Below are 23809 nucleotides of genomic sequence, written 5' to 3' on the forward strand. Positions count from 1 at the left end.
AGCTGACAGTTTCACTGTGAAGAAGTGGCTAACTGTTAGCTTACAATTTCAAGCTCTTTGGGCAGAGTACATCTGATGCTAACGCATCAAAATGTCTACATATTGGCTTTGCTCGTGTTGTGTCATCGTGTCCTGTGCAACACAACAAGGGAGGAGCTCAGATATTGACAGCTCAACAGATCTTTGAAAATCAATATATGACAAACAAGCCGAGACATTAACAAAAGGTGAACCAGGCAGACAGGAGCAGCTAAAAACGGGATGAGCCTAAGAAGTGACAGAATACACAGAGAATCAGTGTTTCTGGTCTGTTTTATTCATCTACAGATGGTGCCTATGACAAGTCAGTCAGGTGAAGGTGAGCATTAGGTGTCAGCATGAGTACCAAGATATTGCCTCGTGATGGAGATAAAGTTTAAAAGGCTTCAGTATTTTTGATAAATCAAATACAAGAAGAAAAACAACAAAATGAAACAATAAGATCTTTCCCATTTGAAGTGAAGCCAGTGTCTCAAATGTATCCACAGACTAAGCAGTGAGTGGTGAACCAGTGATCACTCATGATCACAGTATGCTTTCCTAGCACAGCTGCTTCCACTATAGCCACTAAACACAATCTCACAAGAACACCGGTCCTCCAATATGAACTCCATGTTCACGTTTACCAGCAGAGTGTAAGGTATGAGCAGGTCCACCTCATCTATTTGCTCGAACAAAAGCTCAACAAGAGCAGCAGAATGAAGTTTTAGAAAATTTGCCTTTGTTTTCCATTTCTGGTTTTAGTGGCTAGAGCGTCAGAGCTGCAGCTACAGCCGCAGTGCATGCTCGCTGAGACTGCAATTCAACGGTGTCTCACGCAGGGGGCGCAGGCACCGGAATGGCCACCGGCGCAGTGGCCGCGGCTGCACTCGTCCCTGATCCCGATGCCGGCTTGGAAGCCGCCGGCACGGGTGAGGACACCAGTATTTGCTGCAAGCGGCGTTTGGGCTGCAGCGCCTTCAGAGGGTTGAATCTGAGGAAGAGGAGAGATGAGAGAGGAGGACACCATGGCTTCACACTGAGGCTGCTGCTCATTACCATGATTGTAAAAAGCAGACATCATAACACCTGTCAGAGAGGGAAGTGATGATAGAGCTTATGTACAACAAATAACCTAGACTTAACTAATGAAGTTCAGCTGTATTAAGTTATATGTGGAAAGGTTCTAAAAACTTTGGTTTAGTAAGGAAGATGCGAGCCAACTTGTTGTTCTCTAGGTAGTCTGTTAGGATAAAGGGGACAGGTCAGAACATGACCACACAAAGGCACAGTTCCACAGAGAAAAGGCACTAAATTAACAGTAGCTGTGTTTCTACTTCAAATGTGCGCAAATCTTTGTCTATATTCTGATAATGTCAAATTTCACAATTGCTGTGTTTTCATTAAATAAATGAAATTAAAGTCATAAGCTTATTTATGCGATAAGTCATTAAAAATCATGGCAAAGACAGATGTAAACAATGACATGAGATATATTCACAGTCCAGTCATGGCGCCAGCGCTCATCATCAGCCAATCAGAGGAGACGTCGGCGTCTTATTCAGGCGTTGAAGCTACAAGCCCCGCCTACTTAAGAGAAGAGTCGCTAAGTATGCGGCATTTTTGGGGAAAATTGTAGTCTGAGATTTTACAGAAGAGCTATTGATTCAACATGCTTTTCATGACACACAGCTTTTTATGAACTGTGTGATGCTGTGAGAGCCCTGGTGGAGGCAGCTGCTCATTGTCTGAAAAAAACCAAAACAAACTATCATCCTCCTACCACTTCCTGTTATGTTTTTTTGTCATTTTCGCCAGCAGTACCATCCAGTTGTTGATCACGTGACTTGAGTGATGCAAAAAAGTGTTTCCATAGCAGTTTTGTGAAATACACCTATTTCGATAAACCACCTCATCCTAGTGCAAAAACTTTCAGTTTATCCTAGCAGAATAAACGTTTTGAAATTGCCGTGTTTCCAATAAAGCAATTTCAATTTGTGCAACAATCAATGTAGTCAGTAAGTCATGTTCCTGTTTCTTTGCCTTTTCTGGCCCGTGTGGCACAAACTCTGGTTTTAGAAAATAATAACACCGCTCTCCCTGGATCCCAGGAGTTTTCATTTCTATATTAGGATGATACGTCCCTTAGGCACTAAAAAGGTGACACATTTTTGTAAAGGCAAAATTCAATTATGCATTTTTTAATAAGCAATTGCCACAAACATTGCCACTATAATTTCACAACTTGTCTGAATTAAGAAATATGGACAGATGGGTTCAGGACTGGCTTTAATATTTATGCACCGCTGACCCACAAATTGTCTGACCACAACTGCATTAGGATCCATTTGGTATGCAGATACTTCAGCTCATCTCCATCTCACACAAAACTCTTCTATATCCTGAAGGAATTACACACAAACATTAACTTACCCTGCTGGGCAGTGACTCAGCAGACTGTTTGATACCAGAGACATGACACAAGATGAAGCCTGCCTCTGAAATGTTGGTATAAGTATCCCACTAATAAAGATGTATTAAATTAACAGTGTAGAAAAAGCACTTTCAGAAGTTCTGGATGCACTTTCTGCATCCAGAAAGTATTCAGAGCGCTTCATTTCTCCCTCAGTATTAATGCAGCAGTGGTTGGAAGAAATTATGATAATTAGTAGCTCTCAAGCTTCCTTGTCATCTTGAGGCTCTGTGCTGATGATCATTGACTGAGATTCTGCAATAGCCATTAGAAGAGTTTAAAGGTCTACATGTGACTTCAAGTGTTGTGAAATAGGAATCTCTTTTAGCTGTTAAATGTACTATATGATACGCTGAAGTAAGTAAAGATATACAATATGGAATTTGAAATCCATCCATCCATCCATCCATCCATCCATCCATCCATCCATCCATCCATCCATCCATCCATCCATCCATCCATCCATCCATCCATCCATCCATCCATCCATCCATCCATCCAAACCAGATGCTCATTCTGGGGGAACCCCAAGCCGTTCCCAGGCCAGACTGGACAAATTGTTCGTCCAGCGAGTCCTTGGCCTCGCTGGACCAAGAACGAGACCAAGTGTTCCATCATATGAACACCAGTCGCTCCAAAAATAAAAAATGTCAGAATGAAACAAAAGCAATGAAATCTTTAAGAGCAGTTCCAGCTGATAATCTGGTTTAGAAAACCACAAGTGTAAAAGGTTTTACATGAAGTTTAACATTTCTTTTTTTTTAACATATCTTGAGTTCATGAAATACCTTTCCTGTTTTCTGTGTTGAATCTGCATTTTCTACACGTGCCTTGGCAAGAAGTCTTCTCATACCCATGTTGGTTCCTCCTTTTGCCACAAAAAACGTACACCCATCAAGTCATATCATCTAAACATTCTAGACGTCAAGTTAATTACGCTTGATTGTTTTCCTCAAACCATTTTGTTGCAGATGGATGATAGCTTTTGTTTCCAAAAGAGACTATGAGGACTTGTTTTTCTTTTATTCTTTTTCTTAGGTGCCACACTTAACACTGAAGAAGTCAGATACATTTGGGTAAAAATGTATAATTTAATGTGGTTAGTTGATTTTAAAACAATTAATCAGCCAGCTCTTAGCTTGCAAGCAACTCTATCGTCTTATTTAGAGCAATAGGTGACACTCACTGAGTTTCCAAGCCTTGAATCTTTGTGTTTTTTACACCCAGAAACATTTCCAAACAGTTGAATTCATGTTTTCAGACAACATAGGAAAAATGTACATGATGGGGAGGGACAGTTCTGCTACATTTTGTACAGCCAAAGAAAACTCCAGTCACTATGAAACTTTCTATTTTATCTCAGTTGAACTCTGGGGACCATATGGCAAAAGTTTCAGAAGTGAACTGTGACTCTTGAGACTGCTAACTGATTGTGTTACCAGTAGGATACTGGTCCATACCTGCTCAACAACAGTGGCAGAGTCTGTAGAGGCTTGTGCAAAGAACTATTGCCCACACAAGATTGGTGTACAAAGTCCTCCAATGTGATATGTTCCATGTATACTTTATCCCAAAGGGGACAGCCACTTTTACAGCATTTCAAGATCATAAATAGACCTTCATAACAATAAGTGTCAACAAACCTAGATCATGTTCTACAATTTCATTCATCCACCCTTGATGTTAAAGTCAATGTGAAGCTAATGGTAGGTACCTGGTACCTGCCATATAGACTCTCTGATATGCCCAGATGGCAGATCAGTTTTAGCTGTGTTATTCCAGTGGTCAAAATGAAAGTGTGATATATAAATATGCAAGTCTAAATATGAGCCCCAATCCTCAACATTGAACAATATCTACCTTGAACTGAACAACACGCGTATAGAAGAACGCTGAAAGTCCTGTCTACTTCTTACCGGCGAGAGCCTGACGTCGTCCTCCGACTGGCTGGAGCAGGGGCAGACATGGAGTCAGACAACCTCTTGCTAGGCCTGAAGGGTCGTCTGTTGTCGGCCTCCTGTTTTCAGCTTAATTCCAAGAACTCAGAGGCTGAAGGAAGAACAGACAACCATCAAGAAACAACAAAGGTCAACAGCTGCTTCATTGACAGCTCCTGTGTTTAGGTCTGGGCGCTTCAACATGCAGGCTGGCGTTGCTGACTCAATTTGACAATTAGATGGATCATCACAGACTAGACATCAAAGTTAATCAACCAATCATCTCTCAGCCTTATGGGTGAACCACCCAGTCAACATTAGTCTGTCTTTTCTCAGGTAAAATGCAATGGTAGCTGACATTTGCTTCTGTAGGTCAAGGCCAATTTAAGCACAGATGTGACTTTATAAATAAAGAGAAAAGGCAGCTCAAGGTAACAGTGGCGCTTGATGGCACTTTAAAAAAAACATGGTGCAAATATGTTGCATATTTCTGCCACAGTCGTGCCAGAAATATCCTTTCAGCATCCAATATGTGAGCTTGCAGGCTGAGACAGAGAAAGGGGAAAGCACATGGAAGCAGATTATTGTCATCAATAATGTATCACAACTTGGTTGGGCATTGAGAGCCAGGCTTGTGTATGTGAGTCACTGCAAGCTATTTCCTGCTGTGCTGTCTGCCAATTGTGATTCACTCAAAGAATCTCACTCATACCCCTTTCATCAACTTGCATGGCATATATTTCATTCAGTCCAGGACATGTAATGTATTTGCCATTAATAACTAGGTCTATTTTAAATCTTCTAGCATCGGTTTATGTTTCACTTTTACATCAGCTTAATGTAAATAACGACATGCCAGTTGAAAATTGGGAGCAATACACAAAGCATGTCCACTCTGTAGATGAAGACGTCGACCAAAACGTTAAAAAACTTATTCCAAACATGTGGGATAGCTGTCACACATGAAATGTTGGCTCAAACAGTCTGGCAGTTGATGTTTTGGTATATATTTTAAAATATAAATGGAGAATAAATTATATGTTTTGTTTTTCTTTTTCGCTACAGTTTATTGCGGTGAACTATGATCTCAGGCCTCACAGATTCATCAGTCCATGGAAAGTCCAATGTATGGGAAACATGGAAAATTATCATGGATACATTATCCATGTCTTAAATGAATTACATAGCAATGCACTTGCACTCCTCCCTTGCAGCAATCACTTGCATATGTCAGGGTTCTCTTCGGGAACTCCAATTGCCTCCCACAGTCCGAAAATGAAACTGCAGTGCTAATTGCTTGACATCAATTGCCGTTAAGTGTGAGTGTGTGCATGTGTGTTTTGTTGCCTTATGTGTATCTGTGTTTTCCTGTGATAGACTGACAATAGGGTTCAGGGTGTATCCTACCTCTCACCCAATGACTCTGCAAGGATAAACGGATATTGACCCTTTACACTTTTATTTAGTTGATTTCCCAGTTTTGCATGGTTGGCTACACAAACAGACAAGGATGCAAACTGAACGGGTCATTTTATCAGAAATCTTTTGATGATGAATAATGGAAAGCAACCATCAATAGTAAACACTGGCAGCCCTTGGTGTGTTACAGTGTAAACTTTTGACAAGGTAAGTAAGATTGATGTCCAAATACTTTATAAGTAAGTAAGATTAGTAAGATGCAATAAAATATTGCATTATTGAGAAGTTACATATTTAAGACATTTCTTACCAAAGTGGCAATGCCTCACCATCATGTAGCCTAACATATACGAAAAAAACTGGTAATCTAGACTAGCATGTTTTTAAAACTGTTCTGATATAAGGGGAAACGCCGTTGATGACATAGTGGCATAAATGATGTAACATGAATTCAGACAGATTTGATCAAATTAACAAACACGTTGGAAAGAAGACGATATTGTTCAGTTTCTCAGCTAGCTTTTCCTATTTTTTGTAAAATGTGCTGTCTATAAGACCCCGATAGGTACGCTACTTCCACAGGCAAGTTAGTTTGATTTGAACAAGTAGCCATGGTTATTTGAGAAGATATAATTTGTGAAAACAATCTCTGTCGCAACGTCCAATACTCCCGTCCCTGACTTTCAACGTCTGTTACGGCGCCTCGTGTGATTAAGTGTGGTGTTGCAAAGGGTCAACAGAGAAAGGACAGATTTTTTCCAACATTTTCTATTTGACCTCAGTGAACAGCTTTATTTTAACCTCTTGTCTACAGTAAATGAGTCTTCTAAAGAAAGCCTGTTCTCCATATGCAGCTGCTGACACAACACATCAAACAGGAGAGGAGCGCATCATCATGCAGAATTTACTAAGATAGGCTGGTTATGTAACGACGTCCCCATCCTCAGAGATGCTGACACGCAAGCAGCTTCTGCGCTGACGCAGCGGAAGTACCGAGCAGGTTACGAGAACGAGACAACCTGTGAAAGAAGGAAGAGCACTGGGAGGGACCAGGCGAGACAAGAGCCAGTGAGACGGCGGGAAGAGATGGCACGTGTAGCGAGGGAGAGAGGACGGCATGCAGAATGAAGAATTGTGTGATAAGCTAAGTGTCTCTGCAGCAGAGGAAACACTGCAGCGTGTGCTTGCCTTCTAAGCCTTGTGTAACCTTCACAACACCCAGCAGGATTAATAGCAGCGTCAGTGCATAAACATACTGACACCTGACTTTCAGAGGGCAACAAAACACAAAGTATATGCAGAAAAACAACAACTGAGCTCAGCTGCCTGAGAAGACTGCGGTGGTCGACTCATGACTGACAGCGTGCAGGCCAGACAAACTGGGGAAGGATCATGGTGAGCCAGGGAGTGTTCTGTCTAACATCCCAGGACATGTGTGTACTGTATGATTGCTGTGAGTGTGTTTGTGTTTATGTGATGTTCTGCAGAGGTCAGTGTGATGCTCAGGGAGGATGATAGGGTGAGTTTCTCCATCAGTGAGCTGTCCTGTTGTAACATGACTCTTTGTTGCATGTGACACTTTGTGTTTTGTTAAATAGATGACAGAAAATTCCTGAAGAAGTCTGATCAACGTTCAGCTTTTCTAATTAGCTAGGAGAACAGCAAGATGCTACTCATTTTGGGAACTTGTAGCAGATGATACCTATTTGCTGACAGATCTTTCATGTTTGATAAAAAAAAAAAAAAAATACTGTTAAATATTTCCCATTTATCCCAAACCTATTAGATTGAAGTCAAGACTCTGGGTAGGTAAGTTTGGTGTTTAACAGTCCAGTTATTGGAAGCAAAGTAAGAAGAAACGTAGCTTGTTTTTTTGCTCAGCATTGCATGCTGGAACATGTCAAGATGTCAGTAAAAGTGTAATATGCAATGAGTGCTTTCACTTCTATAGGAAAACACAGACTAAACCAGACAGGTAGACATGGAAAGTGGAGTCTTTCCACTGAGTTCTTCATAGACTTGGAGATGCTCTGAGCAGCCCTTAGAGTGCATTCACACCAACCCAGCTTAGTCCTGCCTAGTCTGTTTAATCGAAAGTTCAGTTCAGTTGGGGAGGTGTGAATGCACAACCAAACTCTGATGCAGACCAAAACAGCAAACTCTGGTCTGCCTACAAAGCTATATAGGTCAAGGTTTGGTTGATGTGAACTCTGGAACGGTTTGAATGCATACATGAACGTTAAGCGTATCAGAGACCGCTCCAAAAGCAGGACTGTAGCACAGGGCATTCTGGGTAAATACAACCAAAACAAACGTGCGTGTCTCGTGATAGTGTCAGAATTGGCTTGTGGTCTTTTATCAAACCCAAAAGTGAAATCCTACAAATGCTAAAATTTGGAAAACAGGTTTTTGGAAGGGATTGGTTGGTTTGACACAGTGTAGTGTGAAAGTGAACCGCACCAGCTGAACATTTCACAAATGTAGTAATTTTGGTCCCCAATTAAACCAAGCCTACCAGACTATCATGTGTGAAAAAACCCTGATTGTATGAGAAAGTGTTTGAAAACCGTTTCTAACATTAGTACTCCTTGTGGAACCTAAAATGTGACGTTTGGCCTTTAAAGCAAACAGAGATCAGGCCAGTCCTGCTGCTCCTGCTGCAATGCATCTTTCCCAGCTCAGCTAAAGTTTTGCCAAGCACCACAGCACACTACAGCACCAATTAACATAATAAGTCTGATGCAGTTCAACCAATCACAATCTGGGAAGTATCTGACACATTAATCAGAGGTTTTAATCTTAATATTAGTTGCTTGACAAAAGTCCCTGCAGAGTTTTTTTCTCAACAAGCAAGACTTAGCCCTCATTAGGCTTATCTGGTGCTCAATGTGAGTTTATTCAGGTCAGGAGCCTGAAATATCTAATACACTAAGGGTTTGTCAGTAGAGAGTCAAGCTACGTTGACAGAAATCATGCCTGAGTGCTGCTACCCACAAAATCAGGCTAGTGCTTTACTCACAGCCGGGAGGAGCAAAGGGGCATTATCACAAACCAGAAAATCAATGTTTATGATCACATTAGAAATGGGAGGAGACTGAACTGCATTCATTTGTGCCACTCTCTGCCACTCTCTGCTTCTACAAGAAGCTGACAGGGAGGAGCCTGTGGGTTTATAGAGCTGTCTGTTCTGTTAGCAGAGCTTCTGAAACACTTTTCCAAATGAGAGTGTTGGTGTTACTAGAGACAAGGCGAGTCAAATCTAATCTTTAAATGGGCAGTATTGTGTGTTTTCCATTTTATAGCACAATCAAATAACTATATTACCATCAGGTGTTATAAGAAGGCTATATATGTGTGTGTGTGTGTGTGTGTGTGTGTGTGTGCGTGCGTGTGTGTGGGTGTGTGTGTGTGTGTGCGCACCCGTAAGACTGAACACATACCTCTACAGAAAGCCTAGAGTTTTAACTGTTTTACTGCTTTATTTTATGGTAGCACGACTAGTCAGTGCTGACTATGAGTTTGTGATTTCCTTCATCACTTAAATTTTAAACTCTTATAGATTTTTTTTCTGTAACACTTGCTAGAGTGAAACATGTTAGTAAAAGTTCCTCATTTGTACCCGTACTTCTGAACAATATCTGTCAGGGACTAAACAGGCCTCGGTGAGGTTGCTCATATGTATCTTTCAGCTTTCCCTCCACCCATTATCTTACACACTTTAGTGTGTTCACTAACAAAATATAATACACCTCTAATTCTTTAAATTTTTCATTATTAAAACTTTTAAATGATCAATGTGAACCATCAGTCTGTATTAAAATAGCTAATATATTTCATATTATTTATTTAGATTTGATGTTTTAATGTGTGCCCTTGGATTTATATTGATTTATTCAATGTGTAAATATTTATCAAACTGAATAGCTATTCCGTTTCTTATATAGTATTTTTTTTCTTTTGGTGTTTGTTGCACAAATTTAAATATATGCTGGATATCAGCCAAAAATTCAATCAGTGAATTTGTGTTTTTTCTTAAATACTCCCTCTCACCGAGACTTACTTACATCTTCTGACAGCTAGCTTATAATAACTTATAATAACATTGACTAAGTTTGTATTGGTACACTTTACTTAAAAATAAAAATTAAACATACTCACTACACAACCATGCTCCAAGAGTTGCTCACAAAATGGTGAATTGTTTTGTTACCTTTAAAATGATCTGCAGCTTTTGTTCCTTGGTCCTAATGATGCTGTTCACTAATGTTCACTAACAGACAGTACAACACCTCTTGTAATTGATAAGCTTATAAATGATCAATGCGAAACATCAGTATGCGCTAAAGAAGATCATATCAGTCAGATTAAGTAAAATATCATTATACTCAAAGCAATCAAAATTATATTTCTCTGAAAGGTCTTTTTTTTTCAGAGAGTTTAGACTGTATGAAAGGAATCAGTGAAATATACTATGAAATATTTAATCTGCTGCATCCCCATAATAAAACTTCAATTGTGAATTGAATGATTACATTGCATCTAGATACAAAAGCATCAACCGTTAATTAGTAATCATACTGACTAACAAGATCTGATCAAACAAGAAACTTGACAACCTCAAGGGATTTCTCACATTGGAGAATAAACCGTCTGACTTTCGTTAGCCGACTAAATTTAACCTTACCAAAGTTTTGCCTTAGAGCGAACAGGTACTGAGATTGAAGCGGATCAGACGCCTTCAGCCATCTGCTAAAGCTAGACTTCGGCCTTCCTCACTGTAAAATAAAACATTAGACTTAAAAAAAGTTCAAGCGAACATCACTTAATTATCATCGACTTGTTGTTTGTACTCATCTTAAGCAAGTGGCAGGAACATTTGGATATATAAAAAATGTTTTATAAGTTAATCTATTTAAGTTTAGTCCATCTAAGATAAAATAAAAAGTGAATTATTTGAAAGTAATGAGGATTTAGGGTGGTAAAAGTTGAACATTTTAACATGTCCAGACACTACACCATTTCTGCTCAAACAAACCAAAAGGTTTTGAACAGAACAACCATGTCAAATAATGAGACCATGAATCTTTAATCTATGTAGCAAATATATTGCTGCTGCTGCTGTAAGCAGAAAATAAAATAAGTTTTGTGGAGAATAATATTTTGGATGAGTTTAAGAATATTGTTTGCCAAAATCACACGGTGTAACTACACTTGTCTTTTATATGTTGCAGTAATTGAATCTTTTTGAGGCATTTGGTTTGCATAAATTAAAGTAAATATGACCTATTTTCCTGCTCCACATACTTAGTTAGCAATTTGCCAGTTAGCTTCCCAGTCTGAACTTCTGGGCAATGTCTTGATTCAGTCAAATTTTCTATCTTGTATCTCCTGAACTCTGATATTTTGCTCGCTGGTCTTCATCGTGCTCTGAATGCAGTATCTGGTTTCTCTTACTTTAACCCGCCCAACTTGCACCTGATTGGCATGTTAGCCTTTTGATTCCCTCCCAGTGAGGCGGTGCTTCACAAAGCAAACTGTTTGTCAAACTGTTGATCTGCCTGATGGCTGTTTTAGAAGATATGGTGACTGAGTTTAGACAGTACTAGCCAGCTCATGCAGCTTGTTTTTACTAGATGGCTGTCCTAAAAGTACATATCTTTAAAATATGAATAAATACGTACAATTCCATAATTATTCGATCCAACGGTTATAGAAGTTTTGTAATAATGCAATTCAGGTATTTTACATTTTCTGGACTAAAGGAGGATTTCAGTTCAACACCTGTGGTTTCTTAATGTAAGTGTTTCTGCTACTGGACAAGAAACAGGGTTAAAAGAGGATTTAGAAAGCAAAATACAAAGATGATAGTTGTTTTTACCGAGAGCAAGGCTGTGACTAGTTATCAGGACAGAATGAGACCTGTAAAACTGTTGGGCATCTGCTCCAATAATTTATTGGCCTTTAGGAAATATTTTTGGACACAGCCATCCGCAGGAGCAAGATGAAGCAAGAACATCACAACACTGGATGTATTTTTTCATCCTTATATCCGTGATTTAAAACTATTTTTAATTTTGTGTCATCTTAAAGATGGAAAGATTCAATTATTTTTTCACCCATGGAAAAGTGTAATGTGTTTATTATGAGTAGGATTAACCAAGCTGAAGGAAAATAAAGAAAAAGGATAAATAAATATTCAGTGATTCAGAACCAAATCAGCAAATATGAACTTATGAAACTATTGAAACCTTCAAGAATTTTATGTTGTGTAAGATATTTAAGAAACTGATACTGAATCTGCGCTCATGAATTTCTTTATTTGATCATTATCTCTAAAATACGTTTACCTTTTGTTTTGTTGAACACCAGACATCTCATCTCTTTCCCACAGTTTTCCACTTAGTTCCACTACTGCTGTGGATTTTATAGTCAATGTTTAAAGCCAACAGAGTCTGAAGTGATGGAGGAAATTTACGTCAATATGGAACCTGTTGGACAAACTGCATCTAATCACACAGGTAAGAACAAAGTTACAGAGAAATTTAGTGTGTATTGAATTCAATTTTGCTAAGGTTGAGGTTTTTGTTAAGGTTGGAGCAGCTCCAAAGAGAGGCTCTGCCTCGGTGCGGCTGTCTGTTTGGGAATGTTTTGCTTTTGGCTGAACTCATCGCCCTTAGTGTACACAGTGAGTCTTGTTCTAGTCATCTTAAAGATGTAAAAAGACTAGATTTTATGTTTCTGTTATATTAAAAAGTCATTGTTCCCCTTCTAAAATCAAACTGATCAAATAGCAAGGGTTTAAATAACAGAATAAAGCTTAGTGACTCAAAGCTTTGCAGAGAGGTGAAACATTACACTAAGACAAAACATTACACATGAGTTTGATTCATTTCAGAGTAGAATTGAATTTTTAACGAGATCCAAATTTTTTTAAAGTTTTGACCAACCTTAAAGTGTCTTCAGCTCGTGGAGCCGTTTCAGTGAAGTTAGCGTTCATGGAGGGAAACTCGCTGCTGCTGTTCTGCTCGGTCAGAATGTTGCTGATGTCAGAAAAATCTGCTGTCATGTGATGAGCTGAAAAATAATTAACAACCATGTTTGCAAAAAGAAGTGGCAAGACTGTATTTTCACTTAAGACTTATAAAATAGTTTCATGATTTTGGTTATGCCTGTAGAATTTAAACTGAGGTAACACTGAACAATAAATCGTTGGATAAATAGTTTGAAAAAAGAAAAGATATTAAAGACACGCTAACCTAAATGGCTACAAATGCATCATGTGACCGGAAATCAAAATTATTTAATTAGGGTCATTAATCACTCATCCATCAAACTCCGATTAAAATTTGACAGAAGGTGGCCCATATAGTCTCTCTGCTGCACATGTGTTTGGGGTTTCTTCAAATCTTTGGGGGCAATTTGCAGTGACCAACTGACCTGACCGACATGTTTTAGGAGATGTGGGGGGAACCGGAGCACCCGGAGAAAACCCACGCAAACACGGGGAGACCATGCAAACTCCACACAGATGGTGTCTGTGAAGACGCAGCGCTAACCGCTGCACCACCGTGCTGCCCACGTTTTTTCCAATTGGGTTGGGAAGGGATCTATTTTCTAGTTTGCCAATGGGGGAAAACCTTTTTAAATTTGGTCTTGACGGAGCGTGGCATGGCGCCCCGTTCACAGAGGCTACAACCTCCATGCGTTTGATTCCAGTCCTCGGTTCGTCTCCTGCACGTCTTTCTCCTTCTCTAAATATCAAAATCAAGAACTTTAGACACGATCTTGATTGTCTTCTCTTGTTTGTTTCTTTTTTGGCTTCTTCCATCCCAGAGTGTTTCGTACCTTCTTCCAAAATGAAATTTTAGACTTTTTCTTTTTACCATCTGGATTGTCCAAATCCTCCAGGATGGTTTCTCCAGCGACCTCGGTCTCTTCTGAGGACTCTGGATCCGTGGAAGAACCTGGTAAAGGTTCTCCTGAGAGATCCTCCTCTGAAGAAACCTCTTGATTTAATACTTTAACTTGGTTCTGTGAGTTTTCTTCTTTCTCTTGGGAAACTGTGATTGGTTGTTGTTGGAAACTTTCTTCCTCGGCTCTCATAGTGTCGGCCAGCACTAGATCGTCTCTCACTCTTTGTAAATCATTTTTTACACCAATGAGCTCCTCCTGGTATTTTTCTGCTTGATGTTTTAATGCAGTTACTTCGGTTTCAAACCGACTGTTTAGCTCCATGTACAAACTGTTAACATTCTCCAGCTCAGCCTTGGCACTCCTTTCCTTGTCTTGCAGGATTTTCTTCTCTTCTGTTGTGATTTCTTGGAGGATGGCATATTCAGCTCTCAGCTTCTCTAGAAGCTTCTTGCCCTCCTCTGTTTTCTCCAGGTGAGCTTTTCTCTCCTGCTCTACCTGCTGCTGGTATGTCTCGATTTCTCCTGACATTTTGTGGAGGAGCTCCTCCTTCTCAGCTCTCATATTGTCTATAAGCTTCTTGTCCTCCTCTGTTTGCTCCAGGTGAGCTTTTCTCTCCTGCTCCACCTGCTGCTTGTATGTCTCAACCTCCTGCTGTAAATCCATATTGTCTCTTTCAAACTTACGTTTTAGCTCCTCGTGCGAAATGTGAACCTGATCCAGTTCGTTCAGCATCTGCTTCTCTCTCTTTCTCAGAATTATAATCTCTCTAGCCATTTTTCGAAAGAGCTCCTCCTTCTCAGCTTTCAGCTTGTTGACTTGCTTCAGGCTCTCTTTCTCTCTTTCTATGTTTGCATCTTTCTCATGTTTCACCTCCTGCCTTACCAGAGAAATGTCTGCATCATATTTACATTGCAGCTCCTTGTAGGAAGTCTTAAGTTGGTCCAGTTCTTCTTGGACAGCCTCAGTTTTCTTTCTCTCAGCCTGTATTCCAGCAACAAATGCTTCCTGGCTGAGGAGGTGGGCCACCTTTAAATCCTCAAACTCCTGCTGCAAGGTCTTCTCCATGTTTTTCACACCGTTATAAAATGTGGAGTCAATGTCTGCAGCGTAAAGTTCTGCTGGATCATTAGACATCTCTTCCCTCTCTTCTCTCTCCAGTCTCTCAAGTTCTCTTTTTGTCTCTTTGATCTCATTAATAAATCTCTCTCTGAGATCTTCCTGCTGTTTTAGCCGGAGTTCCATCTCTTCCAGCTCCGCCTCCAGGTCGGCCATGTCTTGGTTGTCTTCTATCCTGGCGCTCTCCATTTCCAGACTGGAGTCCAGTCTGTGGGTTTCCTCTTCTAAGATATCCAGATGTGCAGGGGCGAAGCTGCCTTGGGGGTCTTGCTGGACTCCCGTTCTCGCCTGGGGTCCCATCATCCTGTTGCAGTATTGCTGAAATAAGTGAAACATTTCTTCTCAATACAATCACTAAAGTTGTCGATTGGTAAACTACCTGAAAGAGCTTTGCACACGTCTGAACTGGTCAGTGATATTGCAAGCAATGAAAAATATGCAGAATTGTGTCGCACACAATTCTGCAGTTGATGACATCACAGACTGCATCGCCAGTGACATCACAGAATCTTCCTTTGCTGGCGGTGTGACATCATTCCACCACCAAATATCTCACTATTTATTCTTGTTTATATTCAAAATAGTCCATGATTCACTGGTTTTTATCCAAACTCATTTCCGTTTTGGGCCAGATCAAAAACCTGAATGTTCATAAAGGGCCTGTTGCACCAGAACATATTGATGAAAACCAATTAAATTGTTAAAATATCAATATATAGGTGTTTCAGCATCAATAAGTGTTTCTTAAAATAACATAATATTGAACATCTTTTCACACTAATCAGTTCATCCAGGATTGTTTTTGTGCTTTTCTGCAATCATCACAGATTTTGTGGCGCTAAGTTAGAAATATCTGTAAGGAATTTTTTACAATATTTGCGCTAACATATGATGTTAAATGTGATCTTTTATTAATCGCTCTATCGGTCATGGACTATAACTTGACATCAGGTCAGGCTGAGACAGCAGGCACTTGATCCAAAATGTTTATGGTCAATTTTGAGAAAAAATGTTGATAAACTCAGAAAACATGTCGATAAACTCAGAAAACATGTTGATAAACTCAGAAAACATGTGGGGATCTGTTGATTTTTGTGTGAATTTTGCGGTTATTTGTAAAAACTGGAGGGGCCCATTGCTATGATTTGCAGTCTAGAGGGCCACATAAAAAGCTATGGCGGGCCAGATTTGGCCCTTGGGCCTTGAGTTTGACACACGTGCCATATATGATAATCTATAGAACTTTTTTCAATATCTATACATTTTGAAGTTAATTTTCTTTTGTATTGTGGAAAAAGAGAGTGTGAAAGAAAATTTATAATAAATCGATGTAAACAACATGAAAAAGTAAAAGATAAAAACTAAAACTATTGATTTATAAATCTTGTTGAAAGTTGGTATTACCAGGGTTTTCGACCTCTCCCCTGACGTCCCGAAAGAGGGTCAAAAGACCCTGAGTCCAAACTGACGACTCTGATGGCTCAAATTAGCCTCCCTTCTTCAATTGTGAATGTGGCCGTTGACCGTCAGGCCAGAAGGTAGCAGTGTGAATAGTCCATGTTGGGGGTGGGTGCGATCTATGATGGAGGCAGCTCTACAGTAGACTCTCCTGTAGGTAATGCTCTTCAGTTTAGTTTTGAAGCATACATGAAGTGTTTTTGGAGAGATGTGACCTTTTGCAGCTGATCCATGATGTTGTGCTGCATTATCCAGGTCATTTTGCCAAATGTACATAGAGTTTGCAAAACATACAATCTGTTTCAAGAAATATGCAAAGGTTTTTCTAAAAGAAATTAGTAATGTTTCTCTTTGAAATAAAGCTAAGTGGGTTTAAAATGACAGTTCAGAAATAAACTAACCAAATTAATTGTGTTGATCCACCTCAAAAAAATCATGCAAAAAGTGTAAGCAAAATAAATCTGGGAGACTTTGCACATGCAAATTTGCATGCAGCCTTTTGTGCTGTGGAGGATAAATAGGTGACTGCTTCACCTATTTAGTTCACAAGAACTAATGGCATTTATTTCAGTCATTATCTTGCGGGGGGTGACCAAGGTTCCATCACTATGTGACAGCTGGTCAGCAAACCTGGCAAACATGACTGACATGGCAGCACTGAATGCACATGTGCTTTATCAGGCATGCATTGGGGTGCAGGAGAGACGGGTGGACTTCCTGGTTGAGCTTGCAAAAGAGTTGGGTAACTCTCATGTGAGTGAGAAGAAGGCACACAAGGAGAAACTGCTTCGGCAACAACCTTCCACACCCAGCTCAGGCAAAAGGGCGAAGTGTCAGGTCAACCATCGATGCAGGATGCGTGTCCTGAGGCCGAAACATCATCAGTGACCCCTCACACCCCCACCATGGACTGTTCTCCCTGCTGCCCTCTGGAAAGAGGTTCTGCAGCATCCGGTGCAGGTCCACCAGGTTCCGAAACAGCTTTTTCCCACTTGCCATCAGACTGCTGAACTCTTAACTGGACTGCACTCAAAAACTGGTCTCCACTTTATACCTTGCACATGTACAGAGCTAAATAACTTCTATTTTACTGTCAGTCCTGCACTTTATATTTTATATTTAGATTTATATTCACATTTTATAGTGTATTTTATTTTATTCTGGAGTAACCTCACAACATTGGAACCTCAAACATTGTCCTGAGCCGTATGCAACGAAATTTCGTTCTGTATACACCCTGTGCATTGAAAATGACAATAAAGTCAGTCTAAGTCTAAGTCTAAGGAACAATTGTGCAACTGTGAGATGCGTTGAGGCCATTACCAGGGTAATTACCAGGGTAATTACCAGGGTTATTACCAGGGTTATTACCAGGGTAATTACCAGGGTAATTACCAGGGTAATTACCAGGGTAATGGCCTTATTTACAGAACAAAAGCACCTGCTAGCTAAAATCCTTCAGGTCAGTCGATCCGTCTCTGGACTCCAAAGGTAGAAATGTTAAATGACCTTTCTCTGGTATTGCGTGTGTTAAAGTGAAGTTTTTATTAACCTCTTCCTGCTAGCTGCCCCCCCTGGAGGAATGAACTCAGACGTCTTTTATACGGTGCAGGTGGGTCTCATCAACGTCTGATTGGCTTTGCTGATCCAATGGGGTGGCTGCTCTCCTGCAGCCTCTAGGCAGCCAATCAGAAAGCTGTGCCCGCACAGCTGATCCTGCATAATAGAAAAAAAACAAAGAGCCTCCACAGCCTGAAGAGGCCAGGGGCCGCAACAATGTTTATGTAGCTTTGTTGTGTTTTTACACCTTCTCGGCCTTTTGGCTCAGACAGCGGTCCCCTCCTTTGGGTGGTGATAGCGGTAGTCTTTGTGACTTGGCTGTTACCACTGATTTAGAGGTTCAGTAAATTTTGTCCCCGGTTGAGATATTGACCACTAAGTAGTGGAAAATATCTTTTACCTTTTATTTGTATTTATTGGTGTTTCTTAACTATTTATTGGTTTTAGTAAAGGTTTTAAACCTTTAACTGGTGGTGCCTCCACCATGGCGGCTAGCCATGCCGGCATGCGGAGGCACCACAGTGTTCGATTTTTATTTAAGGAAAGAGAAGAAGAAAATAGAATCACGAGATTGGACTTTTCCAGGAAGCTTATTCAACAGGTGCTGAAGTTTCGGCCAGATGACCTGAATTGTATCCTTACCCTGCCTTTCAATAAGGGATATGATGTAAGTTTTTGCTCTGCCGCACTTCTTAAGGAATTTTGGACACGGTTTGAAAATGCTAAGACCCAGTTTTCAGTATTTGACGTCGAGAAACTGACTGACAACTCCCTGAAAACGGTGATTGTCAGGATGTTCAATGAGACTGTCAGTGCTGAAGACATCTGTATGTGGCTGGGTAGATACTGCACTGTGAGAGGCCAGGCTATGAAGGTGCGGGATGTGGACGGCATCTGGAACTGTGCTTGGCGGGTCCCCATTAAACAATGGGAAGACCCCCAAGGCTTCCAGGGCCTGAAGCATCTCCCCTCAATGATAGTCCTGGGGGAGAACAGAGGCTACATTCACTATCAAGGCCAACCCAAACTGTGTCGGAAGTGCGGCGAGCATGGTCATCTGGCCGAAACTTGTGAAAAAGTTTTCTGTGGTAAATGTCGAGAAGTGGGACACACTTTTGATGAATGTACGAACGGGCGGAAATGTAATTTGTGTGGTGGACAGGATCATTTGTTCAGAGACTGTCCAAAGTCGTTTGCAAATAAACTGAAAAAAGGGAAAAGAGACGCTAACGGAAACGGCTAATGAGCAAGTGGACGCAGCTGGGTCGGAAAATTCAAATCTCCCGCCAGGTCCTCTGATTGGAGGAGAGGAGAGGGCGGGAAGCGGGGAGGGGAAGGAAGCCCCCCCCCAGACCGAAACATCCAGTGAGGGGGGGGAGATGCTAACCGAAGGCGGAGCTAGCTCGGACTCTGAGGAAGAACAGACGGACAGCAGCGATGATGCTCCCCTCTCTCCGACGCCCAGCTGGCTAAGAGGCCGGCATCTGAGTCACCTCCCGACCTTACCCCCAAGGTAGGGAAGAGAGGAAGGCTGGAGGAACTCTTCGGTTCGGCTGTGCAAGGAAACTCTATGTCACCGACAAAGAATCGATAACAATGATGGTCAATCTCTGGTTTTAAAACGGAATATCTTCCTGATCGGGTCTGCTATCAGCTCTTGGAATCTGCATATGTCCTCACCCAGACACCCTGCCATGGGTGCTTGTCTGTGTGTGTGTGTGTGTGTGTGTGTGTGTGCGTGTGCGTGTGTGTGTGTGTGTGTTGGGGTGGGGGGTCGTGGGGTGTATCAAATATGACTTAACAGAAATTTGACTTTGTTATTTAATGCCTTGAAATTGGGCCTATGTCTCTTTAAAAACTCCTGCTCTTCCTGAAACTCCGCCTTCAGGAAGTCATCACAACGTGGCTCCTCTGTTAACCCTTTCACAACATTTATACTAGCATTTCTCTGAGAAGTAACTACTATAAGAAGCTCAGCAGTTCTTATTATAAGGTGTTTGCTAATTGTTGCTGGCTAGTCTGAAGGAGCTGAGTTGTGGAGTCTTAGGGGAGGGCTGCTCTGTAATGGAGCTGCGAAGGTTGGAAACTGCAGCTCCAAGGAGGAGCTTTGTCTGGAAGGCGGAGCTAGGTCTACTCAGGCGTTTTGCGCAGCTGAATGTTTTCCGTGGAGTATAAAAGATTTCTCAAACACGCATGGAAAAATCAATGGAACAGTCCAGGTATGTTGGATGTAAAGCTCAAAAAAGTTTACTTTACATAAACAGTCCAGAATTGTTTTGGCATTCTCAACTTTAAACAGAAGAAAAAATTTTGCAAACCTTGATAATGGATATTGGAAACTGTCCAATGTAAAGAAATAAAAAAGATCCTTAGGTGTACATTTCCCAGCAGCTGACACTTCAGCAATCCCACCAAAAAATATACACTTTGCACTTACTGCTAATTTGTTAACTGTACGATTTCTGCGGGTAAACATGCGTGCAGGTTTTGAACCATTGTCCTACACAAAGGGCAGCTGGTAGCACGGTTGCCTTCCAGCAAGAAGGTTCTGTGTTCTGGAGTCTTTCTGCATGGAGATTGCATGTTCTCTCAGTGCATGACTGGGTTCTCTCCAGGGACTCTGGCTTCATTCCACAGTCCAAAAACATGATTCTTAGTGCAGTTTAAAGAGACCAGTAACTTACAGTGAGTGTGCAGGGTTGGGTGTCCTGTGATTCTAAACCATATGCTGCAGCTGTTCTTTGCTTTCAAATAAATGCTGTTCCTAGACTTTGGGATTAGTATCACAAACTCTAATTAAAAAACAGTGCAAACAACTCCAACTGACTGTGGCACACAGTGTCAAATAGAGTCATTTGTACCACAACCAATTGTACATTGAGGATATTTACAAGGACTGAAGAACTGAAAATCCTGTGAAAACGTTTTGTAGTATTACATATTTTACTTAACTATGATTGTTTGCTTTTATTTATTAAATAGAAATATGGAACGATTAGGTTTTCTCTCCATGTGTGCATCTTACCAAACACTATGTGGTGACAATGAGTGCCAAGTCACCATGGAGATGGTCAGTTTTCCGCTCGTGTGTGAAACGTGAGCAGAAGGAGAGCTGCGGCTGGCGAATAACGCTGGAAGACGGGACAAGAGGGGGAGTCTGCAGCTGACCAGGAGGGCAGGCTGGACAAAGGACAAGAGTCATCTTTTAGGAAGCTTTTACATATGATAGTCCAGTAAACTTGGTTTGAATGGGGACCAAAATTGCAACATTTGTTTCTTTTCAGCAGGTACGGTTTGCTTTTGCACAAACCAAACCCTTGAAAAACCTGCTCCCCCTCCTCACCTGTGGCGGCGCTGCACTAAGGACCACAACACAAAAACCTCTGTAGAAGACACTGACAACTTAATTCATCACAAAACATAAACAAGAATGGGGGTGGCATCAGATTTTCACAGTTACAGGATTTCTCTTTTGTCTTTAGTAAAAATCCACAAGCCATCTCTCCCTCCGGTGCTAGACTCATGCAACTGCATTTACCCAGAATGCCCTGTGCTATCGTCCACTTCCTGCTTTTGGAGCGGGTCTTGGTCTGCATTCAAACTGCCTAACCGCACCAAAGTGCACCAAGACCTAAGTTTTTAGCTGGACCAGATTTCATTTTCTGGTCCGTATCAGAGTTAGATTACACATTCCTCCTGAAACAAACCGACTTTCTAGGTAAACCGACTGTTTGATTAAAGAGGATCAAACTGGGCTGTTGTGAATACACCCTTAAACTCAGAGAGCATTAAAAACCTTTGTTCTTTTACTTGCCAGATACAAATGAATACATATCATAACCAAAACCATAACCATAATCTACAACATTTTGTTATTTTTCTTGGAACCAACCACAATTGTCAGCTTTTCCACAGCAGTGTTGAGGTCAGGACTTTTTAAATGCTTCATTTTATGTATGTTTGTGATCTTTATCTTGTTATTCCCTGTTATTGTTATTGTTATTCCCTGAGATGAAGGAAAACTAGATGAAATGCTGAGCAAAAAAAAAAAAAACAAGCACCCCAAGACTCAAACTTGCTATAACCAAGGTTATTATAGTTAGCTAAAACAAACAAAACAAAACAAGGGTGACAGCAAAAGATGGGAGGAAATAAAAGAGTCATAAAATGATGTCTTCTGTTACGTATTCATTACCCAGTAAATGTAATCACAATACAATACTTTGGTTTATTTTTAGGTACAGGACTCAACAAGGTCCAAGTGTGAAAAACTCAAAACTTCTAAAATTACTCATAAAAACCAAGCTAAAACCAAGCGATATTTAACTAATAATAACTAACAAAAATAGCAAACCAATAAATAATAAAACGGGCTTAACTAGACACACAAAAATAAAACTCCTCATGCATTATTTGATATTGCATAAAGATTATTGACATATTCTTGGCAGAGTAATCATCCTAACTTACCCCTGTGGTTGAGTCTGTGCTGACTCCATGCACATTTAAGAAGCAGTCCTTGATTTAGTCTTGCTCATAGAAACATAGTTATTCTTTTCACCACCAAAGAATGAAAACTATTTCGCGCCTTAATATGTTTAGAGTAAAAATCCCTGTCATTTATCAGGCTGGGGCAGAATCATAGAAAAAAAGAAGAAGCAAAAAACAAAACAAAACACAAATGCTGCAAGGTCAAACTGCAGCGCAATGCAACCTGTCACGACTCCACTGCGAGCAAACATGGACGACTCTTACACAGAGCCCTGGGCGCACTGTCCCATAGCTCATAGTTCCACAGGAAATTAGATGCACAAATCGCTGGAATTCCAGTTTTGGTGCAGTGAGTGTGCACGTAAAGGCTGTAAGGAGTTGAGCTGAATCAGGCGCACAGCGTGAGCAAAACATCTGCCGGCGCAGGAGCGCAGTGCGCAGCTTCCATCAGCTGCAGCAACATAAACAGAGCAGGAAACACACCGTGGGCCTGACTCAGAGCTGAATTAACCATCGAGATCTACACACTCCCTGCACAGTCTCTCCATGCATTCATTGTTTTCTGCTCAGAACACTTTTAGTCCTTGACGCACAACACGGTCTTCACTCTTCCGCCGCAAAACGACACCTCTGTCGCAGCCACCAGTGGCTCTGACGGCTGCAGTAACCAGACCTTACCTGTGCTCCTTATGTCTCATCCGGGATTTTTTCCGCTTTTCACGCTCCCATGTCCTCGGTTCTTGTGATTTGAGCTCCGCCCGATGGAGCGCTGATCTCCCGGCGAGCAGAGGCGGAGGGAGGTGGAAGAGGGAGGGAGGGGCTGGTCCAGGGGGCGATACAGGAGGTGAGCTGGATGGAAGAAAGGAAGGAAGGATGGATGGATACGGCGCGAGGAAGAGAGGACGGGAGAGGCGCACGGGGTTTTGGACGGAAGCGTCTGCGTCATGTTACGTCGGGTTATTTTTAAAGGGAAATACCACTCAGTCTGTTGTGGCTGAAGAACTCGAGATTGCATGATTGGTACTTGGACACACCTTCTAATTCAATGGGTTTTCTTTATTTTCGTGACTATTTATAAGGCAATAAATCCCACTTATTAACCTGACAGGGCAGGTTGACCTATGAAGTGAAAACCATTTCAGGTGACGACCTCTTGAAGCTCATGAAGAAAATGCAGAGTGTGTGCAAAGCAGTAATCACAGCAACAGGTTGCTACTTTGAAGAAACTAGAATATAAGGGCTATTTTCAGTTGTTTTACTCTTTTTTGTTTAGTGCATATTTCCACATGTGTTATTCATAGTTTTGATGCCTTCAGTGTGAATCTACAATATCAATAGTCATGAAAATAAAGGAAACTCATTGAATTAAAAGGTGTGTCCAAACTTTTGGTCTGTACTGTATATATATATAAACTTCTATAAA

The 23809-nt window shown here is 40.9% G+C and overlaps 1 protein-coding gene across 8 annotated transcripts in view; it reads right to left on the reverse strand.

Annotated features, from left to right (window-relative positions):
- Positions 1 to 23292, reverse strand: part of LOC102238219 (syntaphilin) — a 32335-nt gene extending 9043 nt beyond the window's left edge. Inside the window, exons 1-6 of one of the 8 annotated variants that reach the window (XM_023332658.1) lie at positions 23065 to 23292; positions 20921 to 21075; positions 12795 to 12921; positions 10532 to 10622; positions 4408 to 4540; positions 857 to 1012 (exon numbers count right to left, since the gene is read on the reverse strand). In XM_023332658.1, the coding sequence (XP_023188426.1) occupies positions 857 to 1012; positions 4408 to 4457 (206 nt within the window). In that variant the 5' untranslated portion in view covers positions 4458 to 4540; positions 10532 to 10622; positions 12795 to 12921; positions 20921 to 21075; positions 23065 to 23292. Of the gene's footprint in view, positions 1 to 856; positions 1406 to 4407; positions 4541 to 10531; positions 10623 to 12194; positions 12246 to 12794; positions 12922 to 17887; positions 17977 to 20920 lie in introns of those variants that run through there. The other 7 variants (XM_023332653.1, XM_023332664.1, XM_023332646.1 and 4 more) reach the window with 7 other exon arrangements.
- Between the last annotated feature and the right edge of the window lie 517 nt (positions 23293 to 23809).

The sequence above is a fragment of the Xiphophorus maculatus genome, chromosome 1 (assembly GCF_002775205.1).
Source record: "Xiphophorus maculatus strain JP 163 A chromosome 1, X_maculatus-5.0-male, whole genome shotgun sequence".
Taxonomy (NCBI): domain Eukaryota; kingdom Metazoa; phylum Chordata; class Actinopteri; order Cyprinodontiformes; family Poeciliidae; genus Xiphophorus; species Xiphophorus maculatus.